Genomic DNA, 22,162 nt, shown 5'->3' on the forward strand with positions numbered 1-22,162 from the left:
GAGGCATAATTCCTTCTGTGTGCTGGCTCTGTCCTGCCCAGAACTGACCTCATCATCTTATTTTTCTTCTCTTTAGGGGGACCGAGGGGCACCCGGGATCCCTGGCTCTCCTGGCAACCGTGGCGACCCAGGCATCGGGGTGGCTGGCCCTCCTGTGAGTCTTTATTCTTCCAGAACTTCCTCCCCTCCCTAGAGCCACACTGCCACTCCCTGCTGGCTCCCTGGGCCTGCCTGCAAGGACTCTAACCGAGGAGCGTGCCACTGGTCCTCAAGTCAGTCAGGGGGTGTAGATCTGTCCACTGGCTTTGTTCTAGAACTTGGTGTACTTCGAATGGGAATAAGGCTTTTGAGGGGACCAAGACTTGTCTGATTGAAAGAAGAAAGCACAAAACTCATTAAAATTAAAAAGGGAAAACATGATTCACTGGGAAAACTTTTGCAAATCTGTGGTATAGTAGGGAAGCCGAACTGTCTGGGGAAGGGGTGTGATGTGGAGAGATAATGTGCTTTCGTGTCTTTAGGCCAAATGCAGTCCACGACCCCCTGCCTCCAGTTAGGATCAGGTGAGGACATAAATAGAATCAAGGAAGGTTTTAATATAGTCCCTAAAATGAAATTCGTGGTGTGGTCCTCCCGTTGGTAGTGTGATGAACGAGTCACGCCAGTCTGACCGAAGTGAGTCTGCCGACTTCTTAGAGGTGGTGATTCCGGGGATTATAAGAGATTGCAAGGACCAGGGGTGCCCGGGACCCCACCCAAGTTGAAGACAGATATTATTTTCAACCAGCCTCCACCTGAATATCTCTAGAAAAAGAAGACATACTCCTTTCAAAGCCAGTACATCTGGCTTTGAAATTTAGACACTTATTTCCATAGAGAAGAGACATTTATTGGAAATTTTTTCTCATTGAGAATCGGAATATGGTCTTCTGTGTCTTCTATCCCTTGCTTCTGATCCTTCCCTTTGTACCAAAAAAAGCACACCTCCTGCTCTCTTTTACTGAGTTATAGCCTTCAGAATTTAAGGCTTGTTCTCCATCCTGGTCACTTATCTTCTGATTTGGTCTGTCCTTTGCTGAAGACACACAGTATGTTAATAATGCACCTTAAAATTGTATTGACTTTTTTCTTTTCTTTCTTTCTTTTTAAGAGAGAGAGGGCAAAGGGAGAGAGAATCCTAAGCAGGCTCCACACCCAGCATGGAGCCCAACACAGGGCTTAAAATTAATCCCAAGACCCTGAGACCATGACCTGAGCCTAAATCAAGAGTTCGCCAATTAACCAACTGAAACACGCAGGTACCCCTCTGGGGTCTCTTGTAAAGAGAGGGTCTTTGTAAAAAGAGGGTCTTGTAAAGAGAGGACCTCTGGGGTCCCTGTAAAGACACTAATTGTAGTCATGAGGGTTCTACTCCCATTACCTAGTCACCTCTGGAAGCCCCCATTTCCAAATACCATCACAAGGGGGTTTGGGGTTCAATATAAGAGTCTGGAGGAGATGCAGACATTCAGTCTGTAGCACTGTCTTACTATTATTTAAAAGAAGCTCAAATACCCAGTCCTTTTCTAATGCTAAGCCTCATAATATCCATGCTACCCGGATTAGCATTGCTTAACCCAGAAGTGCGGTCTAACTCTGTGGTCTAACTCTGGGCCATGAACCCGGCATGGACCAGAGTAGCACATGGCCCCAGTCTCGGCTTGGTTTTGCATTCAAGAAGTGCAGACCATAGTCGAAAACAATGAAAGGAACCCCGCTCTTCATTTGTCTCTCAGATACTTTGAAGGGGAAATGTGGATTCTTCCCCATAATATCACTTGTCAAGCAGAAACTTCCTTTCCTTCCCTCTGTGGTCCTCTGACATCCCAGCACTGGTCTTGGGCACCTCACTCTGTACCCCAAATCTCCAGGGCATCCCCACCCACTCCCCCTGCCCCTATCTTGCCTCACTGGCTCCCCACCAGAAGTGACTTCTTCCCTTCTATCACAACCCTAGCAGTGGGACACCTGTCTTCCCAAATGTCCCCAGAAACCATGGATGGAACAGGTGTATGGAATCCCCCCGGGAATGTCTAGAGCTACTTTGTTTTTCTTAAAAGAAATTCTCAGGGAGCACAGTCCCCCCCTACATGTTTCTATCAACTTTGTCAGCTATTTTTTTCAGTTTGTTGGTAGCTGGAAGGAACACTCTGGCCAAAATTGCCGTGAAGAAACATAGTAGTTCAGACTCCTTCTCATGGGGAGAGTTTTGCTGAAATTCTCCTCCTCTCCTGAATCTGCTGGAGTGAGGATTCTGCTTCCTGAAGGAATGACCCGTAGACTAGAAGACTTTTTGCAAGGGAAGCTTTGAGCTGTTTGTAGGCCCCACTGTCCCTCAGTTGGGCTCTGGAGGTCCCTGTCTGCTCCCTAAGGACTCATGGTGTCAAGCCCTGAGTCAGAAAGCCAGTGGGCAGAGTTGGATGCTCTCCATCCCCGCTCCAGGTTCAGAGCTGCCTGAAATCAGCATGAAATATGTTCGTGCCTAAGTGATTCCACCTGAAAAGTAATTGGCTGGCTGCACCCCAGGAGCTGTAAATCAGCCTGGTATTGTCTGTCCTCCACTTCAACTTATTATGAGCTTCTGTGGTGGACACAACCTTACAGAGTTTTCATAAATCTTGTCTTTGGCCTTTTGCCTAGGCTCCTGTTGGCCTGGGATTCTGCACAGAGAATGCAGGGATGCCCTGAGAGTCAGAGGAGGGGAGGAAGGGGTGATGCCAGGGATGTGGGTCTGCCGGGGACACCACTGTCCCTTCATGGGAACGTGGCCATGAGTGGCGTGTGTCTGGCCGGGAGCCAGGGGTAGAAGCACGGACGCCCCACTCACCGCCTCCCGGAGTCCCCCAGAAGTTGCCGAACCATCAGCTGAAGGCTGGATTCTGCAGAAACCTCTGTTGAGAACAGGGGGCAAGGACCAGGAGTTTATTTGGGAAATGCTCCAGAAATCACCACTTAGGGCATTGTGTTGTGGGGAGAGGAGGGGAAGCAAGAGAAGGCGTGTTCATGAGCAGGCTTCCGCAGTAGACAACCAGGCCTCCCCTCCACAGATAGCCCAGGAGGCGTGGGCACACGCGGAGCTGTGGTCTGACGGGGGGGGGGGGGTGTGAGGCAGGGGTGTTTGTGTGCCCATTCCTATTGGCCAGTGGGTGAAGGCGACTCCCAGAAGCTCCCTGCCTGCCCTGTCCTTGGGCCAAGGGTGGTCCTGTGGCAACAGAAAGCCCAGGATGCTGCCAGGTTCCTGTGTGTTCAGGGCATTTAGAGACGGGCACTGACCATGTCTCCTGTGTCACTGTTTTCCCAGGAAACAGTCTGAGCTTCACAAGGCAGAGTGACTTGGCCGATGTCACACAGCTGGTCCAGGGCAGGATGCACATCGCTTCCCACATCCCATCCCCCCAAGCCAGTTCTCTTCGCCTGTGGCTTCGGCAGGCTGAGCAGGATTATTCATTTCCATTAAGGATGGATCAGCCTAAAAGTTACTCCTCACGTCCTTCCTCCTGGAGCGTGATACTCTGGGGCCTTTGGCATCCAGGAGCAGTGCCGACTGCCTGGAAGGGAGCCCTGGCTTTCCCCGCCAACCTGTGTGCCTTCACTGGACAGGGGCGCAGATGGGGAAGCAGTGGCGGGGAGTGTTGGCCTCTTACTTCAAGGCATTAACAAAAAACCCCTTTAATCTCCAGGTTGTTTGTGATCTGCTTTAGCCAGGTGTTAAATGCTTAGAAATGATCCAGCCTAGGCCTGAGGGCAGATCAAAATGCTGTGAATCTCCCTGAACCCAGGAGCTCAAGGCCAGCCAGAGTGGGATTCCCACCGACAGCTGGGCTCCCTGAAACTCGGACCTTCCGGTTCTATGAGCTTCTTCATGGGTCGAGTACCAACAATTTCTGCTGCTGCAACAGGGGTGTTGGGAGGTGACAACACGGTAATATCGGTAATAACATCTGGCGCCCTGCCTTGCATCTTGGGATCCCGCCTTTCCTCCCCCTGCCTGGACTCTCTCGTCCTGATGCCTCCCTTGGAGAAGTAGGCAGAGACACACATCGGACAGGACTGCCTTGCTGTTAGATTGACAGCCTGATGGAAGAAGGAAGCATGAGCTGATTATGTGCAGTAAAATGTGTCAGGGTCCTTACAGAGGTGTTTTTTGAACTCCCCATCCTGGAGGGAGTAATTAGACTAGAGATGAAAGCTGCGGAAAGTTAAAGCATCCCACAGTATGCCGGTCGGCCTGCGGGGGGCAGCAGCGAGCAGGGCGTCCACACCAGGGGGTTCCTTTCTCCTTTTCAGGTTCCAAATGAGATAGAGAGGGGGACGCCACTTGCCTGAAGGGACACTTGGGATGTGACAGAGCTAGCCCCCCCTCCCCCACGCACACACACACATTCTGACAGGCTCTCGGCGGGGCAGAGATACTGATGAGTTCATGCTCAGGAGTCTTTTCCAGAAACAAAGCCTGGAGTTTGTTAATTTAATTGTTTAACACATCGCGCTGTCCCGCGTTTCCTGCACATCCGTAATTGTGCCTAGAGCCTTGATCAGATTCAGGCTTGATGTTGCTGGCAAGACTTCACAGGGAGTGTGCGCTTCCTTTAGGAGGCACTGGGGTCTGGTGGTCTCTCTCCTTGTGATGTTCACACTCTTTGATGTCCAGTGCTTAGATCAATTAGCACATCAAGGTTTGCAAATTGACGCCTTCCTTGTCCTACCAGTTCTTTTTTATCTATCTGCTAGAATACTTCTAGAGGCAGGAGAGGTCCCTCAGTTGCAATAGACATGCCCAGTGGTACAGTTGATGTGGGAGGCAGGATAGGAACGGATGTTCCAGTCTTTCCTTTCAATTATTGTCGCATAACAACTCGATTCTTTTGCATCTCACGAAGATGGTTAACTCGTTCTTTTGTTTTCCATCAGTAATTTTGAACTCCTGGATTCAAGCACATTTGATGTGTTTCCTTATAGTCTGGTTGTGTTTCCCTTTGACGTCCCTTTGTCTCGGCTGGGGCCAGTAGGGGCTTATCCCGTTGACCCTGAGTGCCTTTGACACAAGCCTAGAAATCTTTGATAGCATCCTTGCTCTCTGGAAAGACGTACGGAGCTGGATTTGTGTCCCTGTCTTGTCCCGATCTGCAAGCCGTCATTTCTCCGCGGAGCTCTGTTTCCTTCTGGTGGAAAATGGTATCAAAGGCCAAGATCTGTGCTTTGGGGTGAAGTCGCTCTTGAGCAAACATATGAGAGAGCGTAATCTTAGAGAAGAGGGTGTGGTGGGTGCTGACTTGTTTAGACTTCAGATTTAGAAATGTCATTGTACAATCTTCCTCCTCAACACTTTGATATTTCTTTTTTTCTTTTTGAAGATGATGTGTTTATTTGCTTGAGAGAGAGCAGAGAGCACGAGTGGGGAAGTAGGGGGAGGGGGAGCGACAAACTTCTCGCTGAGCAGGGAGCCCGATACAGGGTTCCATCCCAGGGCCCTGAGATCATGACCTCAGCCCAAGACAGACGCTTCACTGACTGAACCTCCCAGGCACCCCAACACTTTGGTATTTGTGAAACGTGTATTGCCAGAATAGTAGTGGGGATGGGCTGGGCACTGCTCTGCCTGGCTCTCTCCTTAGAACAACTTTCTGACTTCCGATCACTCAGCGCAAGGTGGCCGGCTAGCTTTGTACTCCATTGGAGGAGACGGAAGCTTGGAGAGACCAAGCGACTCCCTCAGGGTCCAGCAGCTAACACTTGATAAGGCTGAGATGTGAAACGGATGCCTTTTTGACAACAGAATCCATGTTTCATGTGGATTTTATAGTAGATGATGTAAGGCAGGACTCTGGACCTCGATCGAATGACCGAGTTAAGTGCTTGAGGTCATGATCATGGTGTGATCATGGCATTTCATCTGGAACCAAGGGTGCCTTTGAAGTGACCTTGCAGCATTCCCCTCCCCAGTCATCAGTTGTCCTTAGGTCCTTTGCTTGAGGCATGAGTGTGGTCTCATTGGGGAGCAGCTTTGAAAGCAGCAAACATCAGGTGTGTGTGTATGCTGTTGACTTCCACCTGGATGGAGCCCCTGAGAAGTAATGCTGGGTCAAATAGACCCCAGTTGGAAGTGAGTCTCTAGTCTTCCCTGACTGGTTGCCTGACTTACCTGCTTGCCTTCAGGGCTCTGGAGACTTCCCCTCCTTTGTTCAAGTGCTCAGCTGTGCTCTTAAAATGTGGCTTCCTTGGTTTTATCAGTCCGTCCTGAGATGTATCTAGGAGGTGGGCTTTGCGATGACCTGGCTTGTTATACTGCCAGAAACTGGTACATTTGTGTGAGCTCTTTCTTCCTCTTGGGAACGTCTGGAGCAGTTCTCCTGGGCTCTGCTGCAGGGAGACACAGGGTATGCTCCACTGAGCAGGAGGTGGGCTAACTCCACTGTTGAGTGACTCCTGGGGGAGCTGGGGCAGGTCCCAGTCTCCTCTGACCTCACTCTGGTCATCAGTGAAAATGAAGGGTGCTGATACCTGATTCCCAAGTTCTCATGCTCTAAAATGTTAATTCTGATGGAGTGCCATTTCCGGTGCTCTATGGTGTCCTGGCTGCCACGGGGTGCTGGGCTAGGTGCTGAAGACAGTGCTGAGCAAAGGGCTTAGTGCCCACCTGACCACACATGGGTCGTCGTTCAGTGGGACAGAACAGATGGCTGTGAAGGGATGACAGTCTTGGGCACTGCGTCCTGGGTGGGGTGCATGGCGGGGTTAGGGGACCGTTTCTAACGGGTATCCTGGGAGGAACCAGGGAAGGCTTTCAAAGCTGGGGCCATCTCAGCTGAGAACCAAAGTGTGACCAGAATGTGTTGAGGTAGAAGGGGAGAATCAACCATGCCGAAGTGGAGCATAGGGCAGACTCGGGGCAAGGGGGCATTCCGCTCACAGCAGGACCGAAACCATACACTCATGATTTAGTCCGTGGCCACATCTTCGATGCAATATCTAGAAGCCAGATTCTAAGCTGAGAACTTAGAGGGCAGACCCTTGTGTGTGTGTGTGTGTGTGTGTGTGTGTGTAACAGAGAGAGACAGGGAGACCCCCTTTTAGGAGTTGGGAGTCATAATTGTGGTATCAGCCAAAGCAGGCCATGCTGGGGGAAGCCTGGCCTTGAGTGTGTCCCCAGCCTGTCCCAAGCAGGAGGGAGGCACCACCTGAAGATTCTGGGCTGTGGGGTCCCACCCTGCACCAGAGCTAGGAACTAGAGAGGAGCTCCGGCATCAGGAACCAAGTGGGTGCCAGGATAGGGCAGCACCTGTTTGGGGACAGATGGAGAAAGCTCCAGGGAGACCTGCCTGGGCAGATCTCCTGGGTGGGTTGAGCAGGGGTGACTGGCTGGAAGTTTGGGGGAGTCAGCTGCCCCTCCAAGGACAGTTAAAGTCCTGCCTTACAAATGAACACGACAGCATGTTTAAAGAAACGTTTCATTCTGACTCGACTTATTTAACGCTTTGTTTGTTTGTTTGTTTCTCAGGGCCCTTCTGGACCACCAGGAGACAAAGGGCCGCCGGTACAGTATGAGTAAAATGAAGGGTTGGGCTTAATGGGGAAGTTCTGTTCTAATGAAAGCAGTTTTAAAGCGGGGGTTGGGGGATGGGGGGGCAAACTCACGAGGTTTCTGCAAATCCCTAGCATGAAACAGTGCAGACTCTCTAGGATATATATCATCCGTCTCCAGAATGACAGTAGGAAGGGCCTGGGTGGTCGTCTAATCCAGCGTGCCCATGCTGTAGCTGGCCAGACCGAGATGGGCTTTCCTATTGGGCATCTCCATGTTCCAGGACAGTGTGGTTTGATGACTCTAATTACCAGCAGAACGAATTTTGAATCCTGGCTTCACTAGCCCCAGCCTTTGTCCGGATCAAGGGAGGGATCTCTCTAAATCTGGAAAGCGAGCCTGCTTAGACCCCTGGGCCATCGTGGTGGTCCTGAAGGCTCAGTGCTGGGAAGCAACGGGAGGGCTCAGGAGCCATGGTTCTTAGGAGAAGCCACCGATGCTGACAAGCACAGTGTATGCGTTCAGCAGTGAACGTGGATTTCTATGCGCAGATCAGCTGCAGACTAGCACCTGTGATGACATACCTTATATGTAAAATTCTGAGCACTCTAATAATTTCCGAACTAAGAAAATGGGTTTGTATACCCGTTTTTATAGAGTAGGAGGCCCAGAAGAGTTCATGGAGAGGCATCCGACTTCAGAGCGAGTTACTGTAGCATAGCAGTAGGGTGCGGGACACGGGGGATGGGGCTTCTCTGGAGGGTCGTGGTGGAGGGGACATCTGGGAGGTCTCAGAGTGGCCGGGTTAGCACCGCCCCAGCTCCTGCCATCACAAAGTGCTGATTCCCACCTGCACGTCCACTTCAGGAAGATTCCCATAAGAAGCAGGATCCACAGTGAAAAAGACATGCGTGAGAATTCCCAATACTGTTCAGAACGTTTCAACAGAACGGGCGTGATACTGTAATGAAAAATCATAGCTGTCCTCTGAGCACCGGGCACCGGGCTGAGCCAGCCACCAGACGTGCAGGGGTGAACCATGGCGTGCTCACTGCCAGAGCCGACCCTTCTGCTCCAGGAAGGAGCCCCCACATGGGGCCTGGGCAGGAGGGCTCAGAGTCAAGGTGTTCCAGAATGATCTTTGTGTGTGTGTGTGTGTGTGTGTGTGTGTGTGTGTGTAACGCCCACCTCGACAAGCGTGGGCGAAATGAGTAAGCGCTGAGCGGAGAATCTGGGCACACACATTATTATATCAGATTCCTCATAGTAACAGGCCATTTGTACAACGAGAACCAACTAGTGCCAAGGAAGGAGGGAGGGATCTAATTTTGCTTAAACTGATGGCAAGTGTCTGTCGTTCTCTTTCCCTCAGGGATCCCAAGGCTTACCTGGATTTCCCGGCCCCCAGGGACCCGCCGGCCAGGATGTGAGTACAGAACAGCAGTCTCTGCTCAGCTGAGGTTCTTCTAGAATCTTCTAGAAGCCCACCTCCCCCACCTCCTAGCTGCCCTAGACCAGGAAACCCCTCCATTCATCCCTGCCCCCTTCCATTTTTAGATTTTACTCTTGTCTTGCCCGGGAGCTACGGTTTTGCACAGTCTAGTTTCCCTCCTCATGCTTTTGTGCTTCGCTTCCAGACCTTGTTAGCTCCCAGGCATCCCCGACTACGCCTCCCACTTGCTTGGAGGGTTTCCTTACAGCCTTAGCGGGTCGTTCCTGCTCAGAGCCGGTGACGTGGACTTGCTGTCCACAGACTTGTTCCTGACCCTTCCCTGCATGGGCTTTCCCCCTCCATGGGAATCTCAGACTGACCTGATGCTCCCTGAGGATTGCGTCCGTTCCCACATGGGGACAGTGGCAGTCATCTCTTACCTCCTGCCAGGCTTCTGCGTCTGCTTAGCTAGAGCTGAGCTCCATGAAGATAGCACCATGTGGCTGAGGCATCTCGAGGTCCCTGATGCCTGGCTGCGCGCCAGGTTCATGGGTGTCGCGCACTGTATATTCTGCCCCAGTGGAGGGATGGCCACGATGACCTTCTATGAGGCACAGCTTTCTGATGACAAGTAGCAGTGGTTCTTCTTGGACACGCATATCTCCCTCTGTAGCTTCAGCTCACTAGAGGCAGAGATGATGCATCACCCTCCCCTTCCCTTCCTTGGTTCTCCTGCGGAGGAGAAAGTTACCCTCTGGAGCCCATCCGCCTTTTCTCATTCCCCAACCCCACTCTCAGTGCCACAGTCTTTTTTTTTTTTTTTTTTTTTTTTTTTTAAATTTATTTGACGGACAGATCAGAAGCAGGCAGAGCAGCAGGCAGAGAGAGAGGGAAGCAGGCTCCCCGCTGAGCAGAGAGCCCGATGCGGGACTCGATCCCAGGACCCTGAGATCATGACCTGAGCCGAAGGCAGAGGCTTAACCCACGGAGCCCCCCAGGCGCCCCTCAGTGCGACATTCTCAGAAGCCCCCCTCCTTCCAGAGCTCGTCCTTCCTCCTGTGTTTGGAGAAGGATGGAGAAATTAAAGATAGGGGTGTGTGTGTGTACGCGCACAGGTGCGCACTCTGTGAGCTGCCTCATTTTCAGTTTTGCAGGTGGGGTCAGAATTTCAGGAGGGATGGCTTATTCTAAATATTTGCCACAGTAGAATATTTTCCGGGAAGACTTGAGTGTCCAGCTGAGACCGGAAAGCAGGCTTTTTTATTGGTACCAGTCTTCACGTTTGGGTGAATTTTTTCCCCACCCAGTTACGCGTGGCAGACACAGAAGTTGGGGTCGGCGTGGGCAGAGTGGCCGGTGATGATGTGCTTATTAGCACAGTTAACCTCTCCTGTTTCTCTTCTCTTAGGGCGTACCAGGAAATCCAGGAGAAAGAGGGCCTCCTGGCAAGCCAGTATGTCAACTCACGGTTCCGGATGAATAGTAACTCTCAGTCAGGGCTCCCGTGAGAATAAAGCACAATCAGATGGTCTAAGAGGCTGGAAGAGGGACTTGTTACAGAGCCGCGGGCAGGGGCTGACCTGGGATGCTGGGGGGCCCCAAGATAAGCCACAGTGGGAGGCCAGCAGGACCATAACCTGTTTCCAGTGCCAAGTGAGAGGGTTGGGTAGGGCTCCAGGAGGAGCTGGGGTCGTGGGTGTGGTGTGTGGCTGGGTTGTGGCCATTGCCCGAGAGCTGGGCCAGAGGCACGGAGCAGGGCCTCCCCAACTCCAGTTTCCTGATGGGGCCTCTCCTCGCCCACCTCAGCCAGGGCATGCAGGCAGTGAGCCCCATGGCACGCTCCTAGGATGAGGCCTCCCCGACATGGAACAGGACAGGGAAGAGTAGGGAGCAGGGCTGCGGGTGAGCAAATGGACCCCAGCGTGCACCCCAGACTCCTAACTAGCCCGTTTCCTGCCCCAGTCCGGGGATGTCCAGGGATGTCTGCCCTGCCCAGTCACCCCCTTCCCACAGTGGCAGAAACTTTCTCCTCTCCTGGGGGAACTGTGGAAACCGGGGGTGCCAGGGAGGGGCTGGTGCTGAGCACTCACTCCTTGGTGGTCTAGCCTGAGGCTCCTCCGGGCTCCCGCAGGAACATGTTGAGCCCCCCTGATTGACTTCCTGTTGCCAGAGATGGCCCAAGTCTTGACGAAGTGACCAGGCCACAGTGGGAGGGACGGGGCTCTAGGAAAAGAACGGTGAGGATGCGCCGTCTGGCCGGGCTGCAGCGCAGACCTGGGAGAAGCCGATCCGCACTGAAGGACGTTTGTCTGGGAGGGAAGAGCTGGTGGCGTCAGGGCTGGGCACTCTGAGGCCTCAGCAGGACCGACCGTAAGTCAGGCTCTGAGGCCAAGATGCTCACCTGGCAGAAGCTTCACCTCCGCACCTGATGGTCAGAGTCTCCCCTGCAGGCCTGGCCCGCTGCCCGACCCACATGTGTCCGAGGCAGAGACCCCCGGGCGTCGACAGGGGTCGCACCCTCCTCTGGTTGCTGGGCCCAGCAGAGACCTGGGTGGGGACCCTGGTCTGTTTGGACGGGTCCTGGAGGACCTACCCGTGGGACGAGTGGAGGGTCAGGTGACAGGTTAGGGACCGCTCACTGACCTCCTCCTCCCCGGGAAGCCAGCTCTGCAGCAGACAGACAGACAGGCCCGCGGAAGCCGGATCCTTAGCCCCGTGCAGGACCCTGGTGCAGTAGGGGAGAGCGAGGTTCAGACCAGAGGCTAAGCGGGGCTTCAAATGACCTCGGCCAGGTCTAGATCTTGACAGCTCTCTGCAAAGAGAAATCAGCACAGTCCACTGACAATGTGGCCAATGGTGAGTGTCCCACAGCGGGTCACCTGCAGAATCTGGAAGGAGAGAGGGGGGAGGAGGGAGGAGGAGGAAGGGCAGGAGGAGACGAGACAGGTGTGTTTCCGATCACCATTAAATTCACGGAACGCTGCCCACAAACGGTCCCAAGTACAGCCCAGTGGGTCTCAGGGTGTCTCTGCTTGTGCGGGTCAGAGGAGGCATTTTTCAGGGGCCCCAAAACACCTGCAGGCTGAGTGATTCACTGAGAGGACTCCCCGGGAGGGAGGACCATCAGAGCTCAGAACTCAGGAACTCTGTTCCACGCATGGAAACAGCTGGTTCCAGAGGGAGGACACAGGTGGCAGCTGGCCCAGGAAGATGCACAGGCAGAGCCCCTGGGAGACCAGGCCCAGAAGCTTCCACTCCTACCCCAGGGGACTTGTGGGGACAGTTCACTCCCCAGCCATTTCTGGGACGGCATGCCTGAGAGAGCAGGGTAGGTGCTGGCGGGGTGGTAGGGGGAACGTGACGTGTTGCAGATGATGGACACTCATTCAAGCCTCGTCAGGCAGGGTGTCCGAGGGCTGAGGGGTGACCCGTCAGGAGCCGGCAGGGCCAGACCTCCTCTGCAGTGAGCGGGTTTGGACACCCCCAGCCAGCTGACTTCAGCCTGTCTCCCACAGTCCCTGATGCTTGGGGTAGAGAGCAGGACCTGGAGGGTTTCCCCAGTGCTGCTCCCGCAGAATTCCCGTGCTGGGCATCCCTGTTGAGAATTGAGCCCCTAGAGTCTGGGGGCTGAGGAAAGGCAGACTCAGCTGACCCCAGAGGGGCCGCCGGGTCTGTGAACAGCACGGCACTGTCCCACCTTGAGTCAAGAGTCTATTGCCTCCCCCTGAGTCAGCCCCCGCCTTTCCAGCGAGGGTCCTGGGCAGCTGTCGGAGCGGTACCCGGGAGGGCGGGCGGGGCCCCGGGAGGGCACGGACTGGCTCATGCAGCTTCCGCGCTTGCCACCCTTTGTTCTTCCAGCCGCCATCCATCAAGCCTGAACTGATCGGCCCCTGTGAGCTGCTCCCCAGGGCCCAGCATGGCAGGCGGCTAAACAGCCGGTGTTCCCCCCATCCCCTGCAGGCACTGCTGGCCACAGACCCCTTCTGGGTATCCTGTGCCTTCTCATGCCACCTACCCTGTGACGTTTAGGGAAGTGGGTCACAATGACACATTCACAAAACTCTTCCCTGAGGCCACATTGGACCTAAGCTAGACGTCCCCTCCGGGTTCTCTCTGCCTCTGTGAGTGCTCCCGGCCCTGTGGTCTAGTGGGGCTGCCCTGGGCTCCACAGGAGGCTCCCAGAACAGCACAGAGACATCCCAGCTAATACAGCGCCAGCAGCTCGAACGTGGCCCGGTTTGAGGAATACAGATCCTCCACGGTTATTAACTTCCCAGGGAAGAACATAAGGCTTCAGGATAAAACCTCCTTCTGCTTTTAAATTACAGTTTCAATAAACAATATTGCAGAGGTTGGCCTTCCTCCAGGGGGTCTCGCTCAGAGCCGGTGGGGGGTCTGGGCTTCGGCTGGAGCAGGTGTACGCAGAGTGAGCTCCGCCTATGGGGCTGACACCCGTAGGCAGCACCAGATCGAGTCTGCCAGTGCCAATCTTGGGGGTCCACTTGTGTCCTAGCTCAGAGGGTCAATGAGAGGCCCCGTGCACAGAAGCTGCAGGAAAATGCACACACGTGTAATCACTGTGGAGGTTTTCCTAACATGATGCCAAGGTTGCATGGCTTTGCTTAGCCGTAAGGTGTGGCAGAAGCCCTGGGGGGGTTTGGGAGCCAGGAAAATTGTGTTGGTTTCAGCATCCCCAAGATGCTAGATTCAATCCATAATTCATAAGCCGGAATGCAAACTTAATCAGAAGAAATCAGCCCCTGCACGTTCACTTGTGGCCACAGGCTTCCTATATTCTAGAAGAAAATCTAACACTTCCTCTGGAGAATGGATTCTCTGGCACTCTTTCCTTGCTGTGAAATTTAGAAGTTTGCAAAATACCCTGTCAATCTACTCCAGTTCTACCCGAGAATTCCCTCTTCCCTACAGCGTCTGCCTGGTTAATTATGCCTTTCCTTCTGGCTATATGTTCTTAAAGCCCTGTGCGAACCCAGCCTGCATTCCACCTTGGGCTCCAGGCTGGCTGGAGCACCCTCCAACACAGCACCCTCCAACTCATCGGGTTTGAATGTGAATTTGGTGACCTGTGGACTTCTACATACCTTTAGAGGCTTTGTGATTACTCGTGATTTCTGAAGTTTCTTTCCCAGAGTTAGACACCTACAACCTGTATGATGGATGAGGTTTAGAATGCAATTCAACCTGGAAGAGCTGAAATAGTGGCTTCAAATTCATACTAGGTTGTGAATGACTGATGGCAACAGCTGTTACCCGTCTGGGGAATCCAGGATAGTTTTTCCCTTGGCCTTTCACAGTACCCGCAAGACCTATCAGGTTTTGATGGGGGGTGGGGAGTAAGGACCACCCGGTACAAGAGCCAACAGGAGGAGACAGGGGACCGGGAAGGCTAATATCAGTCACGAGTAGAACTGGCAGCCTGTATGGTTGCCGCCTTCGGAGTGACTTCTCGTGCATCCCTGGCTTGGGACATAGACAGATCTGTTTGCATCCACCCTACACTTTGAAGGCCTTATGCTGTCTGAGCAAGGATGGGGGAGGTACTGTGTGCATGCCTGTGGGTACGTCTGTATTTACTTGTTTTTACTTTGGCAGGGTCCCTCCTCACTACTGTCGCCTGGGGACATAAATCTCTTGGTTAAGGTAAAAGCATGAAGTCCATGTGCATGCATCTGGAAATGGGGGGGGGGTGGGCTGGCATTTCAATAAGTTATGGCGCGTTTGGTTTGAACAACCATGTGTGAATATCCATGACGATATTAACAGCAGTATTTGTCCAGAGCTCTCCGTGCCCAGCGATGTGCTAAATCCTCTGTCTCATCTGGCAGCCACTGGCCACGTGTGTCAGTTTAGCTTTAAGTTAATTAAAATTAAATACAAGTCATTACAAAATTCACATCCTTGGTCCCACTAGCCAGAGTCCAAGGACATGATGGCTAGATGTAGCTAGAGCTTATTTTGGTGGACAAGGCAGATACAGAGCATTTCTATCCTCCTAGAAAGTTCTCTGTGTAGGGCTGTGCTACATGATTGGTGTGCATCTCTTTCCTGCCTTCCATCCGAGGTTGATACTCTTTGCGCTGTGGCTTCGCAGGTACGGACCGTGAGGCACTGGGGATCATTGGCTTTCTGGGAATGCAGTCCAGTGTTCACTGACTTCAGAGACTGACCCTTAACCCCACACAAGGCTGTCATATGTTCTAAAAAACAGTCATAGGCAGAGTCAAACAGCTTGGGTATGCATCCTCCTGGTGAAAGGATCAGGGCACAGGACAGGTTAGTGAAGGTCTCAGCCAGGCCCTTTGGCCAGGAAGGAGAGCAGATCTGGGTGCAGACTTCGCTGGTCTGCAGGACCTGTTCACCTTGTCCATGGACACTGAAGGCCCTGAGAAGCTGGACATCCCTCTGCCAAGATTGGGCGAGGACTGTGAGGTGCCTTGGTCCCCCGCCTATGGGCGTCAGGCCTGAAATGAGGGAAGGCTGAAAGGCTGTGAGCAAGACAGGCGGGTAAGGTCTGTGTCTCAGGAAGAACCATCTTGCCGTAGTGAGCAGGGAGGGACGCTTTTGCTGGCTCTGCATCAAGCCTTTGTCTTAATTTAGGGTGAAGCTTGGCATTTGTGTGATCAGCTCCTTCCTCATTTCCTGTGTTCCGAACAAGCACTTGGGTTATGTCAAAGTCACAGAGCTCATGCCTGGGAGGGAGCGAGTGAAACAAAAGAGAAAAGAAAACCTTTTCAGAGGAGCCCAAGACTTTTCATCTCTGTACACAATGAAATGCCTTGGTGAAAAGCTATATATTTTAGTTTTTTTTTTTTTTTAAGTAGTAATAGAAAGTCTTTCCTGATTTTAATTGACAAGACTTTTTTTCATAGTCAAGGACATGACAAAAAATTATTACCTATTGATTAAATTCCTTGTTCATTGGAGGCTTTTATTAGTCTCAGTCATTTCTCATAATTCCACTGCCCTAGAAAGAGCTGGGAAGCTCTCCTTCCCTGGCAAAGAATTCAACCTCGAGATGTCCTAGTCGTTCTGCCAATGGTAACGGGAGTGTGAAGACTCATGCTTCACGGCTACCACATTGAGGTAGACCTTTAATCCCATCCGTGCTCCTTTCCTGCTGCAGGATGCAACTGTGTTCATCAGAGTAACTAGGAACCCCAGCGGGGACGGGGCACCTGCATTCAGGGTGGTGCCCAAGCCTTGCTGGTCCCATGGATCAGTGCTTTGCTTGGGTCAAGTGGGTTTTCCAGGTCAGCAGAGTCTACTGATAGGGGCTTCAAGATTTCTAGGCAGCCTCTGCCATTCTGATGTAGGGTAAAGCCTGCTGGTCTGGCCCAGGTGGCTGGTGGCATGTCCCTCCCTTGCTGAGAAGGCATCTTTTTTTTTTTTTTAACAATATTTATCTCTGCTCCAAGGAATTTTACAGCATCACATACTTCATTCAGACAGTTGGAAAACTGCCTGGGTAGAAAGTTCATCTCCTGAGTCCCTGGTAAATGAACTTCCACTGTTGGCTCTGTGCCCAGCGAGGTCATCCTCAGGATGGCTCCATCACTTGGCTCCCTTGGATAAATATTATTTCATCTGATCTTCCCAGACAGCCCAGTAGGTGGGCACTGCGAGATCTGCATTTCACAGGGAGGATGCTGAGCACAGCTGAGCAAGGCACGTGGTCAAGGTAACAGAGCTGGATCGTGGCAGAGCCAGGACCCAGACCCAGTGTGTCCAACCGCAGACCTTTGTGCTCCACCCCTCTGTCACCTGACTTCATCTAGCATGGGCCAGACCTGGCTGCCAGCTCCCTGATGAAGTGTGGGTGGGTGGTGATTTCCTTGCCTGTCGCTGAGAGGTGTGAGAGGTAGGCTGCGCGGCCCCTTGGAGGAAGACTGTAGTGAGGATTCAGGTACCCGGCAGGAGGTTTAATAAGATGACCCCACGGGTTATCTCTGCTCCTGGAAAGCACCAGCTGCTCTCTGCGTAGCAAAGACTGTGGCATCCCTCCCTTCGGTAAGCGCTGGGCGGTGTGCTCACTTGGTATGCTGCACCATGCTGAGTGCCAGCCGAGTGAGCTAGTTTTGATGAAAACATCTCAGGCAAAAGAAGGGGGACAGAGATCAGGGAGAATCAACATTCACAGATTCCGAGGAGTCCTGCAACATACCAGGGGCTCTGCCTGCGTGTTTCATTCAGATTTTGCAGCACTCCCCTAAGGAAGGAAAAGGACCCTATGATAAGGGGATAGACTCAAAGGGATTGCGGGACTTGCCTGAGCAGCTCCCTTAAGTCAGGGAGTCAGCAGTCAATATCGATGATTAAGGGCATCCAATCGGCAGGTAGAGCAAGGCAGCAGATTCAGGGAGGGAAACCTTACAGGAATTACACTGGCAGGTTAGCAGCTAAATTCACCCTGCGGTCCCCTGTGCCAGGCATGGCGGTCGGCATTTTTCATTCATTATCTCATTTCTTTCTCACCAGACCTTGAGGGTCTCCATTCACAGATTAGGTGAGGTCTGGGTCCAAACAAAACCCTGTCTAATCTCAAGGCATGTGGCGGTAGTCCTGGGTCAGGAGAAACAGGGGCCCCAGGAGCGTGGGGGCCAGAGTGAGCATGGGTAGGACTGTAGGTTCGGGGCTGGTCTCCTGTGCTCCCTGGACTCTGGGACTCGTCAGAGCCATAATCCAGCATCCTCACTGAAGGTCTGGGCATTGCTACGGCTCGTCTTCAAGGAACGGTCTTTTTGATTTGATTTATGTCTTTGAGATAGAGTGAGAGAGTGCACGAGCAGGGGTGGGTTAGGGGTACAGGGAGAGGAAGGAACAGGCTCCAGGGAGCCCGAGGTGGGGCTCGATCCAGGATCATGACCTGTGCCAAAGGCAGACGCTTAGCTGACTGAGCCACCCAGGGGCTGCATTCAAGGAACAGTCCTTCACAGAAGCTGTGACTAAGACAGACCCAGGCTGAGCATTAGCCCTCCAGGAATTGGGAAGAAATAGGCAGTGAGATTCTTTATTATGCTGATATAACCCCTTTACAGTGTGGATCCCGCCATAGAGGATAGTTTCAGGATCACCACTGTGTCCTCCGATACTAGGAAAAGGTCGTCGGGTGGGGTTCCTGCCGCCAGACTAGCCCCATTCCGCGCATCGTACACGCACTGTGGCAGGGTTCCATGGACGCACCTTGTTTAAGAACAAGAGAAGGTCTGGGAATAGGGGATTTCCTCCCAGCTCTGCTGCTCCTCCAAACAAATCCAGTGCTCCAACCACTGTCCTTTGGTCGACCTCTTTCACCCTCGCTTTGTACACCCCAACATTTGGCACTCCCCAGCCTCCAAAAAATATTCACCCAGCTTCTCAAGCCATCCATTAAAAGAAGATGGTGCAGGACACTGAAAAGTCAGGGGCTCAGTGGGGCATTTGGTTGGTCCGTTGGGTCAGGGAATTCATTCATGTATTGAACCCCTGCTCGGCGGGAAGCCCTTTGCTCTGACTGGATGAAGCAGCTCTAGCCCCATCTTCTGAGCGCTCACAACTTTGTGCTTGGTGGGGAAGGGAGGGAGCCATACACGGACGACTTCAGCAGTGAGGCAAGTGCAGACGCTCCAGGGGTTGTGGCAGAAGGAATCTGTAGCAGCCCCCACTCTCATGAAGCAATCAGGAAGGCTTCTTGGTGTCAGAGACTTTGGGTGGTTGAGTAGGAGTGAAGCAGGTCAAAGGAAGGTGAGCCGTCCAGATCCACTTTGGGATGGAAAAACCCTCTGTCCTCAGTTAGGGACCAAGGTGATGGCTAAGTCGCCCGCAGTATCACCTCCTGTAGGAAGGACAGCAGCTGCCGCCAGCCTGGGCGGATGCCTCCAGCAGAGCATTCCAGAAGCTGTGGGGAATGCATTTGTTCTGTGCAATTAACACCATCGAAGCGCACACTCTTCAAGCTATGTACTCCTCGTGGTCTCAGAGCAGAAAGGCACGGAGCCTAACTGCACACTTCGCAACTGGTTTCTCACTGAGAGACAGTCACTGAGTGCAGGCGCCGAGTGAGAATCCTAGCTAAGGGCACTGGGGCTGGTCTGAGATCTAAGTGCATCCAACCTGTATCCCAGGGAGAGGGGAGGGAGGGCTGCAGAGAAGCAGCACCCCAGGGCGCTGGGATGAGACACGTCCGGTGGTGTGGCCAAGCCAGTGAGTTTTGCTGGGTCCACACTGAGCTCCAGACTGTAAGGTCTTAGCATGACACAGACAAATGAGGAAACATGTTTCCTGAGCTGAGAGAACCGTAAAATCACACCAGGGACAGCCCTCCCCTGCCTCAAAGGAGTAGAGCAAGTCTCACTTCCTGGCAATATTCCTGAAACACCTACTTCGGACAAAGAATAATGCCAGGCTTGTGTGGTCAGATCAGGTGTGTGTGTTACAGCCAGAACATCCCGAGGCGGTGTGCCTGTTCCTGCCTTTGTTCTGCTTTGTTCACCAACCACTTAGGCAAACCCAGGAGACAGAGAAGTCAGCTTCTAGTGTTCCATCTCCAGCTGTAGGAATAGGACATGTTGTTTGTAACAGTCCTAAACGTTTGCCTTGAGTCTGTACTGTGAATGCTTTTATTTTATTTATTTTTAAGATTTTATTTGCTTATTTATTTTTATTGTACAGAGAAAGAGAGAGAAAGAGAAAGAGAGAGAGAGATCCCAAGCAGGCAGACAGCCAAGCAGAGAGAGAGAAGGGGAAGCAGGCTCCCCACCGAGCAGAGAGCCTGAGTCAGGGCTCGATTCCAGGACCCTGAGATCGTGACCTGAGCTGAAGGCAGAGGCTCAAACCAATGAGACACCCAGGTGCCCCCGTTAATGCTTTTAAATGCTCACAGATAGTGGTGCACTTTTGACCTCACTGTTGCGGGCAATGCTTCAAGCAGTCTGGGCTGGCTAGAAGTAGGGAGCCATGAGGTAACGATCCAGATGTGTCAGCACTAAAATCTGAGTTCAGAGGAAGAGAGAGAAAAATGCCAAGCCTGATTTGAACACTCCAGATAACGGCCCGGTGCACCTTTCTGATTCTACATCACCTTCCCTTTCTCTTTGCAAGGGACGGTTACTGATTCTGTCTCTTTCTCAGGACTTGTGCAGTGGCTGCCCTCCTGGCCCCCCGGGCCTCCCTGGTCTGCCTGGCTTTAAAGGGGACAAAGGTCTCCCAGGAAAGCCAGGGAGAGAAGGCACAGAAGGGAAAAAGGTAAGGAGAAAAGGGGACAGCTTGTCTTATCACCGCAATAAGATACATCGTCTTCGAGATCCCCGTGCTGCCTTTTGGTAGAAATGGGAGGAGGCAGAGGCTTGGGGGACCTCTGGGGGACTGGGCACCACATTAATCGTGAGCTGGGCCTGTGAACACACAATCACACTCGGCAGCACTGTAAGGACCTATTTTACTGTCCCTGCTCCCCTCCCCCGGGGACTTAAAAACAAGTCCCAGAAACCAGCTCCAGGTGTGAAGGCCAAGAAAAACAAGGCTGTACCCACCTCGAGTCTAGCCCGGACATAAGTACAGCCATTTTGGCAAAGCAAAAGCCGGCACCTAGCACTGTAAGAGTGGGTTAGCGTAAGAATGGCCATGGAGGACATGGGGAGTTAGAGAGGAGAAGGGAGTTGGGGGAAATTGGAAGGGGAGGTGAACCATGAGAGACTATGGACTCTGAAAAACAATCTGAGGGGTTTGAAGGGGCGGGGGGTGGGAGGTTGGGGAAACCAGGTGGTGGGTATTAGAGAGGGCACGGATTGCATGGAGCACTGGGTGTGGTGCAAAAATAATGAATACTGTTATGCTGAAAATAAAAAATAAATTAAAAAATAAAAATAAAAAAGAATGGCCATCCTGAAGGCCCGGAAGCCATTTTACTGAGCGTCCCTAACCAGCCCACATGCGCGGGTAACTTGAGATAAGAGAAAGTAGCTAAGACCTAAGGAACAACTTAATCATATACCACCAGGGCGGGTTAGGCGATGGCGCCACAGGGACCAGATGTTAAAGAAAAACAGTTAACTTGCAGAGATCACAATCCTGCAAGACAGGAGTCTCCCTTGGTTTGCAAATGTCCTGGTGATTTACAACAAAAAGGCTATCTCTTCAATGGCCCAATTTCCAGAGACAAAGGGCTCAGTTCCTCAAGACCTGAGGTCGCCCTCCCCACCATAAAAGTGAGGGAGGCTGAGGCAGAAGGAAATGTAAATAAAGTTAAATTTCTTCTAAACCTACATCTCACTTAACCGCCAGGATGGCGCCAGGGTGATGCTGGGGTGGCAAAGGTTAAACAAAGTTAAACTGTCAAAGTGGGGTGCAAGCTATGTATGTAGCCATGGAGAAGTGCCCTGAAAATGCTACATAAACCCTTGGCTTTGAGCGCTCGAGGTCCTTGTTGAAACCCGCTGCGCCAGGCGGATACTTGGACCCCCGCGAGCTGGAAATAAACCTCACTGTGTGACTTGCATTATCGAGAGTGTTCTCTGTCTAACTGAGGGGTGGTCGACTCTGTACCCTAACAGCACCACATGCCCGCATTCATTGCTCAGATGTGCTGGAAGGAGGAGGAGGGGACAGGGACATTTCAATGAGAAATGAGCAAATAGGTGTGCGAGGGCTGTGGCTTGCTGAGGACTCTGGCTACGAGCTCAAGACACTCATTCTTGTTTTTCTTCTGCTCCTGCTCCAGGGAGACACTGGGCCCAGGGGCCTCCCAGGGCCTCCAGGAGTAGCCGGACCACAGGTCAGTGAGCCCTCATTCACCCCGTGTACCTCCATTCTGCTCATCTCACTGGTTGATCTACATCAGAGGAAGAGGGGTGTCCTGTGTGGAGGAAGGATGCTTTGAAAATCATGATACCCACATTCAGGGACTAACCATGACCTTGAATGTCTCAATGACCTTGTGAACGGTCACTTGCTGAGCCTCAGTTGTTCATCTACAAATGCCTTGGTGGCTGAACGATGAAGTGGGCTAGGAGTTGGGACTAGGTGGCAATCACTGGTTAAGGCGGGAGCTTTGGGGTCAGGCGGCTCTGGACTGGAATCCCAGCCCTGAGTGGCTTCCGAGCTGTGTGGCTTGAGGCAGAATCTTTGACCTCTCTGGGCTTCAATCTTACCACCCATGAAGGATAAGAATAAAA

At 52.5% G+C, this 22,162-nt stretch overlaps 1 protein-coding gene across 2 annotated transcripts in view; it reads left to right on the plus strand.

The window, feature by feature from the left end:
• Window positions 1-22,162, plus strand: part of COL22A1 (collagen type XXII alpha 1 chain) — a 236,355-nt gene that overhangs the window by 163,668 nt on the left and 50,525 nt on the right. For both annotated transcript variants that reach the window (XM_059165553.1, XM_059165552.1), the window contains exons 40-46: window positions 77-154; window positions 7,538-7,573; window positions 8,934-8,987; window positions 10,402-10,446; window positions 14,607-14,654; window positions 20,121-20,234; window positions 21,709-21,762. In XM_059165553.1, coding sequence (XP_059021536.1) covers window positions 77-154; window positions 7,538-7,573; window positions 8,934-8,987; window positions 10,402-10,446; window positions 14,607-14,654; window positions 20,121-20,234; window positions 21,709-21,762 — 429 coding nt within the window. The remainder of the gene's footprint in view (window positions 1-76; window positions 155-7,537; window positions 7,574-8,933; window positions 8,988-10,401; window positions 10,447-14,606; window positions 14,655-20,120; window positions 20,235-21,708; window positions 21,763-22,162) is intronic.

Source organism: Mustela lutreola, chromosome 3 (genome assembly GCF_030435805.1).
Source record: "Mustela lutreola isolate mMusLut2 chromosome 3, mMusLut2.pri, whole genome shotgun sequence".
Lineage (NCBI taxonomy): Eukaryota > Metazoa > Chordata > Mammalia > Carnivora > Mustelidae > Mustela > Mustela lutreola.